The 8,870-nt window shown below is 37.2% G+C and overlaps 1 protein-coding gene across 2 annotated transcripts; it reads left to right on the forward strand.

Annotated features, from left to right (window-relative positions):
• The first annotated feature begins 760 nt into the window (after nt 1-760).
• fam210ab (family with sequence similarity 210 member Ab) lies at nt 761-7,955 on the forward strand. 2 transcript variants are annotated; one of them, XM_007249728.4, is made up of 4 exons: nt 761-879; nt 3,016-3,409; nt 4,277-4,388; nt 5,993-7,955. In XM_007249728.4, the coding sequence occupies exons 2-4, from the start codon at nt 3,054-3,056 to the stop codon at nt 6,323-6,325; spliced, it is 801 nt and encodes a 266-aa protein (XP_007249790.3). In that variant the 5' UTR covers nt 761-879; nt 3,016-3,053; the 3' UTR covers nt 6,326-7,955. The 2 variants fall into 2 exon arrangements, with proteins under 2 accessions (XP_007249790.3, XP_049336508.1); XM_049480551.1 differs by having other exon boundaries at nt 768-913.
• The last annotated feature ends 915 nt before the right edge of the window (nt 7,956-8,870 follow it).

Raw genomic sequence — 8,870 nt, forward strand, 5'->3', positions numbered from 1 at the left:
GAGTTGAATGTGTACACCTGCACATTAAACTGTTTTGCAGCCCCCATTGTCTGCAGGAGCTAAGCAAAGAAATCCCCCCCCCCCCCCCCCCCCACCTCCGAAAAACGGGTGAATTTTGAATTATCGTTCAGAAACTCACAGACCAGCCCACCTTGGCTCGAGAAACTCCCAGAGGCGGAGCTGAAGCGACGCAACATCACCGCTCATCAGTTAGGAGGTGGGAGGCAGTGAGCGGCAGAGCGGTGGAGGGGCGTCGCAGTGCTCCTAGCCAATCAGAGGAGAGATATTTGCATGCTGTTTGCATGTATGAATATTCATGAGCAAAGCTGGAATGCGGTCATTTTGGACACACCCCTAAAACAGTCCATTAAAAAAGAGCTATACAGAGACACCTGAGCACTTTTTTTTTTTACAAAAACGGCTCACATGTCATTCATTCATACTAGAGACCACAACTAGACATTTTAACATGAAAGAAAAAACGACGGAAGGTGAGCTTTAAAGTAGTTTTGAAACCAGTTATTTTACACTTTTACTTTAGTCACATGCTTGAGTTGATACTTCAACTTCTACAGAAGTATTTTTAACTCTTAGTAGGTTTATCTATACAGCTACTTAAGTGACGAGTGTGAACAATTTTCACACCTTTTATAGACAGTCAGTCTGACATTGTCTGACACATGGGAGAGGCTGTGTGCGTCGTGTCACACCTCACGTAGCTGTGACGCGCTAAGCTTTTGAAAAAGACTCCACTTCCCATGATGGACCGCGCGGGCAAAGTCCATGTGGAGCTAAGTGGAAAAAGTTTACATGCCTGGAGCAGCGAGAGACATGTCGCGCGGCGCGGACAGCAGGCTTCGGTAGAAACACCGTCTGAATGTAAGCACAGCTTAGCTCTTCAGTTGTGCTGGGCGTGAGTTCACGTTTTTGTTCACAGTCTGTTTTATTGAGCGCGTTTGGGGGCTCTGCAGCGCAGCAGTGTGTGTTTATAGGACACGTGTTTAGTGGGCTAGGTTAACTAGCTAACAGAGCTCTGTGTGTGCGGTCCTCTTTACTGAACACTGGCTAACACCTTATATCAGTCTGTTCCTGTTACACGCCTCTCTGATCTATTACTGTATTGCTCCTTTACATTTATACACACACACACACACACACACACACACACACACACACACACACACACACACACACACAATCATTTAGACGTTTACAGACTGGAGGTAAATGTACGTTGTATGTATTTATGTATGTACCTTTCTAATTGAGATGGCTCCTTGATATTGAATATTGATACTATAATCAGTAGAGACAGGAATACAGTAGTATGTCAGACATTTGTTTGCAGTACTTGAAGGCTGTCATCAGCTCCTGTATTCCTGTAGCTGTTTACTGCCTCAGAAGCTCCTCCCCTTGGCCTGAAGGTGAATGTAGCACAATAGAAGGACTTTTAATAGAACTGCATGTCATGCTTTCGTTAAAGCAATAATAATAGCTGCAGTCTCACATTCAGTGCTGGAACAGTTGTAGAAGTTCTATATTTGTACATTAACATGTGTTTTTATAGATTACAAGCTCAAAAAGCTTAGCTTATTAACTAGCTCTATGTGTGTTTGTGTGTGTGTGTGGTAAGGCATGGGAGGTCAAGGTTTGAGCAGTATAAGCAACCACTACTAAAAGAAAAATGTAAACAGTGACAGCAGATTTATCACACTGTAATAGGTGATTACTTGATTTCTACTTAACTAGGTTGTAGTATGCGTTATGTAGATGGTGAAGGGACACAATTTAGCTATGATAACGTGGTCTTGATAAAATGTAATTTTTTTTTGGTCCCAACTTTAAATTGCATAAAATGTTTCGAACATATGTTATTAGGGCTAATTATTAGCGTTCGTAAATAAGCATGAATGTAATTAGAGGTGGGTGATATGCACCCACTATTTATTTCATGGTATTTTCGCGATGGCATTCTTCTTGGTGATATGAAAAAACACTGAATAAAAGTCGAGAAGGCACTACTGCAACAAAATGAAAATTATTTTTTATTATTGCATACGATATGATATGGCACACCCCTAACTGAGATATTAAAAAAAAAATTGATTAGATTTGTAACAGAAGTCAATGATCCAGACTGTCATGATACTAATAATGCACTCCAAATTTCTCCATATATCCAGGATTAAAGTAAAGTAAATGATGCTAGACCGATATAATCTGTTTTTTTGTATTAAATTCTGACACAAATTTGGCATTTGGTTTTGAAAATGCAAATTCTTGTGTATTGTTTATCAATAAAGAGATCAAATGCAGTGAAGCCAATTTGATAGTGGTTTTGCATTTCATTTTGGCATGTACTCTGCATGTTGCTGTGGAAAAGCAACGCATCTTGTGGATAGCATTTTACAGTTTTCCATGATAGTGTTTGTTTTTCAATTTGGCACCAATTTCCCTTCATAGCTGCTGTGGCCAAGATTTGTATCACAATATATTTAAAAAAATGGTTTATATGAAAGTTACAATACCAATATTAACAAAACAATTTCTGAGCTTGAAAACATCTGAAAAAAATTGTAAACTTTTTTTAATATCCCCTGTAATCAATGCCAGTTAGTGACGGACGCTATACGATAATGTACATCCAAATAACATTAATGTGCTTAGAATAACACTGTTTTTAAAACATCATAATATAAAGCATATTGATGCTGAATTATTAGCCAGCTCTACACTCTGTTTAACATACTTGTAATGCACATTTTGCAGTTCCAAAATGCTCGACAGCTATAATTTCCTACTACTGTGACATGACACTGATTTGCATTAAAGATGAACTGAAGTAATTAAAGGGCAATTAATTTTAAAGTTTCATGATTATTTCAACAATTGTAATTCAATATGTATAGACATTTTTACATTTACTGTTTTGATAAAATATATATTAGGTTAAAAATGTGAAGAAATGAAGAAAAACAATTCCCTGCTTAAAATGCTGCTGTTGTCTCTGTGTAGGTTTTGTAGGTGAGTGACGGAGAGCTAGAGGAGCAGAGATGCAGCGTGTGCTGTGCCTTGCAGCTATCCAGCTGCGCTCAGGCTGCCTGGACCTGAACATTAGGGAGCTGCCCGTCAGTGGACAGGTCATACGTATAAAGTGTTTTACTCCTCGCTGCTTTAGCTCCTCTGCCACTGCTCGGGCCAGTGGGTCCCACAAGACACCACCTGAAGCAAAAACTGATGTGCCGTCAGACACTACCCAACAACATGAGGTCGATCCTCTGCAGGACAAGTCCATTAGCCTCTACCAGCGGTTTAAGAAGACTTTTAAGCAGTATGGGAAAGTCATGGTGCCTGTACACCTTGTCACCTCCTCTGTGTGGTTTGGGGCTTTTTACTACTCTGCAATGAAGTAAGTGGCTTGTTTCCCTCGTAATACGACAGTTAGTTTAGCGTGACTATAATAGATGATGGTATTGTCGTTATGTGTAGCATAATGTATTAAATTGTCACATGTTGTCTACTCTATATTTCTGTTGGGATACATGTTGCCCTTGTGACACTTATAGCCACTATCAGCACCTCAGACAACAATGCCTTATTATAAATCCAGATTTATGAACTGATTACATCTAGTGCTGGGAAGATATGTCTTCTTAATCTATGTTGTTGCACACTATCAGTGTCTTTAAAAAATAATGATTATAAAAATAATTATTAGAAATGTGATAGTTTGGTAAATGAAGTACATAAGTGTGTGGTTTGGAAGCTTCCGCTAGGTAAAGCTTCTGGGCATCAGAAATGTGGGCTTATTTTATAGGATAAAGTGTTTATATTATTCTCACATTTGTACACAGTCATTAAAAGTAAACAGAAAAGTATAAAATGGCTGAATAACAGTGTTATAATAATCATAATTCTTGGAGCAATGTTGTTAATCCAAACACCACGTTTGGGATTAAAATGAGAAATGAGTTTCATTAGGTTGGTCATTGAACTGCAGTCAACAGGGATCCACATATAGCAATAGGAACATGTGCTAAAGACAACATGGCTTTAAGGGCAACTTGGCAGAACAGTTTTACTGTGTAAAGACTGTCTGAGCCTCTCTAATTCAGACGCACTTCAGTCATTAGGACTGTAAACAAATCCAAAGCACAACTTTAGCATGCCATAGAAATCAGTAGAATTAGAAGTACCATAAAATAATATGTCTACCATTAGTTTATCTTCCATCAAAACATTTCTGAATCCTGTTTATGTTCTACATTTTTTTCAGAGGGGTGAACTTGGTCCCATTTTTGGAGTTCATCGGGTTGCCTGACAAAGTGGTGGGCATTCTGCGCGACTCGCAGGGTGGATATGCGCTAACAGCCTACGCCATGTACAAGGTATTAGCTGACCCACCCCAACTACAGACTAACAGTTATCCTACTAACTTTCAACTTTTGCATTTATAGTTTAGTGTTTAGCACTAAAATTGCTTGACCCAAACTTAATGCTGCTCAACAAAAAAAAACAAACAAACAAAAAAATACATATATTCCTGCTTTGTATCTGTATACATATACTCACTGAGCACTTTGTTAGGACGACATGAATACTAAGTAGGGCTTTTAAAAAAGCCCTTAAAATTCCTTGTGGAATCCAAAAGAACGCCAAGAATTCAAAACATTCCTTTAAGATTGTGGTCTATATTGACTTAATTGCTTCACACAGTTTCAGATTTTTAAGGAGAACATTCCTGCTGTAACTCTCCTTTTCTGCTACACCCCTAAGGATTTCATTGGTTTCAAACCCAGTGAGTGGGAAGACCAATCACAGCCATGTTCATAAAACCAGTTTACGATGACTAAACTGGTTTGTAGTAATATGGCATATTGTAGTAATGGGTAATGTGCAGTCAAGGTGCACATGGTCAGTAATAATTGTGCATTTAAGCGATTATAGATTAATTTGTATTAACAGGGTCAGTGTGTGCCTGTACTCTATTGTTCTGGTGGGATGTAGGTTGTCCATATGACTCTCCAAGACACTATTTGCACCTCAAAAAAAAGGCTTGGACAGAAATCTAGATCTAGAACTGATTATATTACTCCTTCCTAATATCAAGACCTAGTCATAAAACACACTTTACATTTTTGAAGATTAGAAATGGGGTTAATCAACATTAAACTACATATAAGAGAGAACCACAAGAAACAGTAAACACCATCACACCACCTCTGCCAGCTGGGACAGTTGATTGGACTCAAACAGCCTGACTCGCAGGCAGCATTTTTTGCTAAATACTGTATTTAAGAGAAATACTGTAGTCTCCCTTTAGTAACAGCTGTCTACTGTAAGATAACTGTGGAATAGGTTATACAGCAAAGTATGTTCCATATCACCTCAGCTTTGTGTTTACCATGCTTACTCAGTACTGAGTGCTGTTTATTGAGCCTATGATTTGCACCACATTCCAGGAAGAATATTATTTATTCTGCCTCACTGCGCACATGTTTATGGTTGCAACAACATGAAACCCTATTGAACTTGAGCTTTCTGTATCTTTCTGACAGAAGTGGAACGTGGCGTGATCTTCTGCTGTCGTAGCCTCAAGGTTGCATGTGGTGTAAATTCTAAGAACAGTTTTTTATACATCATTCTGAATAAACTTTAGAGACTAAATAGCAGAACATTCCAAGAGCTCAGAAGTTACAGCAAGTAGAAATACTCTAAACTATTTTGTCGGGCAACAACAATCACATTTTCTCCCTGTTTTGATGGTTGCTGCAACACAGTTAGCTAATTAGATAACTATGAATGTGTAGGTATACAGGTCTTCATAATAAAGTGCTTTGAGTGTATATAACATTTCATGTTAATATATCCTTAAGCTAAAGGAATGCTTTAAATTTGAATAAATCATTAAATTATTCCAGTAGTTTTTGTTTGCAGTCACATTATATACATGTTCACCACTTGTCTTAACAGCCTTTTGTCTGTGTTAAAGCTTGCTACCCCAGCCAGGTACACAGTGACTCTGGGTGGCACATCTCTGTCAGTGCAGTACCTCCGGAAGCACGGCTACTTATCCACCCCCCCGCCTGTTAAAGACTTTCTGCAAGACAAAATGGAGGAGACCAGAGAGAGATTCTCTGAAAAGATGGAGGAGACGAAGGGGCGATTTTCAGAGAAAATGGAAGAAACCAAAGGGCTCTTCTCAGGGCGAATGGAAGAGACTAAGGAGCGCTTCACTGAAAAAATGGAAGAGACGAAAGACAAGCTCTCTGAGAGACTGCATGAGACGAAAGACAAAGTGTCTTTCCGGAAGAAAATGGATTAACGGTGGTGTGCTCACAGTGGTGTGACCAGGCAGCTGCTGAGAGATGAGGAAAATGCACGGGGTTGTACCTTTCTAGGAATTTAATCACTTGTATCCACTGAGTTCTGATCCTGAATCCTCATTTAGTTTAAAGGCATCTGTGTCTTCAAATGATTTAAAAGAACTAAAAACATCAGTAAATATTAATGGTCTGGCATACAGACAAGCTTGTTTACACTTAGAACTTGATTCAGTTTAAATGGTGAATCTGCTGGAAAAGAGTCCGCTTTAACACAGTTACATGGTGAATAGCATAGTGGATAACACCAGCAGAAGAGAGTTTAGTTCCTTGGCTGGGGAGAACACATCACACTACACAAATGAGTCCTTGGGCAAGAACACTTATAGGGATGGCCGGCAACAAACATGTTTGGCTAAAACAAAAAGTAAACAAAATTGAATATTTGGCTGAAGATTTAAAAACTGAAAACCAAACATGTTTTATCTTTCATTTTGCCACTTTTTCCAGCAAAACTAGTCATTCTTGGGTCATTCTCTGACCCTTTAAAATACGTTTACACAGCTTATGTTTTCTGCATTTACAAAATTACAAAACTCCACACTGGTGGCAATTTTGATTGCTCATCAAGAGATTGTCTGGCACAAAGTGCTTTTTTGCCATTTTCAATTGAATAATTGTGATTTGTTCAAAATGTTCACTACATCCCAATTTTTTTTTATTTTGGCATTATTTACCTACTTCTTTAACATGAATCAAATATATGTTGCACTTGATTTGAGCATCAGCCAAATGCCATACATGTAAATGTAAACATATCACAACCTTTATATTTAGAACCTGTATTACATATTGGTTATGTATCAAGATAATTTTCTGTCAATACGATACAATTCCGATATCGATATGAGCAGTATAAAACACTGTTAGAGCTGGGTGATATGGTAAAAATATAAATATTTAGACATTTTAACAAAACACAGTATTTATCATATTTGGTCTGTGTTCTTTATATATTGATATTGTCGATAAAATAAGAAAATATATCACGATACCATAAAATATTGATGTATCGTCCAGCTCTAGTCTGACAATAGCAAATTTGCTGGGTATTAGAAACATGTCTGCCACTTTTCATACAGCATCTACTGGTAAATTTTTTTAAGCTGTGTGGAAAGTAATTGTTTTGAAAGTTATATTTAACCTGTCTCACTGGTCAGATTGATTTGAAGCAGGGCCTTGTTCTGAATGTAGTATTATGCAGCTCATATGACACTTGAAATACTGATTTTTATTGTGATTTCAAAAAACAGAACTTTTGGTTTTAGTACATTAAGTGAGAAAGTTGTATATTTCTACATGACAGCCAAGTCAGTATATTTTCATAATAATTTCTCTACATACAATATTGTGTATCTTACTGTTTTTAGTTAACAGCTGAATCTGAAGTATGTGTAAAATGAAAGCCATAAAATGATATTCTTATGCAAGATGGAGCAACCATATTTTCTTGACAGAAAAGAATGTGATTTGTGCTACCTTTAAAGTGAACATGTGGACTGCATTTTGTGAGAATTCAAATGTTTGTATAGACTGTGTTAAAAAGAATAAACTGCAGCGTTTGTCATGACAGTTTTTTTGTTCTTGTTGCATTCTGTGGTTTTCTTCAGCAGAGCAGTAGTATAAACTGTAGGAGTGTATGATATGAACAAAAAGTGCACTGTTTTAAAAGACTGATATGATGTTTTCATTTGGCACAGACTTGATATTTCCACATTTCAGCAGCCACAACACACGTTTAATGATATTTCAATTACACCTGATTCATTAAAATAACCTACAGGTCCTACAGTAAGGGTGCTTTCAATGCATACCAGTAATGTTGGAATTATGAGATTAGCACATACTTTTTACATTCATTTTAACAATTTACTGATTTGGTACTGTGAATAAAATTTTACATTGCATAGAACTAGTTATAATTTCCATTTCTAGAAGAAAATGAACAAAATACAACTTATGAAATTGCTGTTATTTATGCAACATTGGGATTTTAATGTTAAAGTGTTTACAGTTGTGTTCCCTCTTTATCACCATAAATAAATAAGATACAATTGTCACATACTAGTGCATCTAAAAAAAAATTAAATATCATTAATAAGTTGCATTATTTCAGTAATTCAGGTCAAAATGTGAAACACAATCATCTTTTTTTAAGCGTTTATTTGTTTTATTATTGATGATTATTCCTTACAGCCAATGGAAACCCAAAATTCAGTATCTCAGTATACCTTTTGGCAGTGTGCTGGAAATGAAATCTGCATCTCCATAAAAGTTGTCAGCAGAGGGAAGCATGAAGTGCTGTAAGAGTGACATTAGACTTGATATAACACAGTGGACCAACAACAGCAAACAATCACTGTTTGTGGAAATTCCACAGTAGACCTCAAGCAGCTCGGACTGTGTGTCTCTCCACTCTTCCTCCAGACTCTGATCCCTTGATTTCCAAATGAAATGTAAAATTTACTGATGGTCAGTGACGGTTTG

Source organism: Astyanax mexicanus, chromosome 6, assembly GCF_023375975.1.
Source record: "Astyanax mexicanus isolate ESR-SI-001 chromosome 6, AstMex3_surface, whole genome shotgun sequence".
NCBI lineage: Eukaryota > Metazoa > Chordata > Actinopteri > Characiformes > Acestrorhamphidae > Astyanax > Astyanax mexicanus.

Excerpts from the sequence above, each read along its gene's own strand:
- fam210ab (XM_007249728.4), top strand. The coding sequence starts at position 3,054 with ATGCAGCGTGTGCTGTGCCTTGCAGCTATCCAGCTGCGCTCAGGCTGC. Across the intron at positions 3,410-4,276 it reads TTTTACTACTCTGCAATGAA|AGGGGTGAACTTGGTCCCAT; the intron begins GTAAGTGGCTTG and ends CATTTTTTTCAG. Across the intron at positions 4,389-5,992 it reads CAGCCTACGCCATGTACAAG|CTTGCTACCCCAGCCAGGTA; the intron begins GTATTAGCTGAC and ends TCTGTGTTAAAG.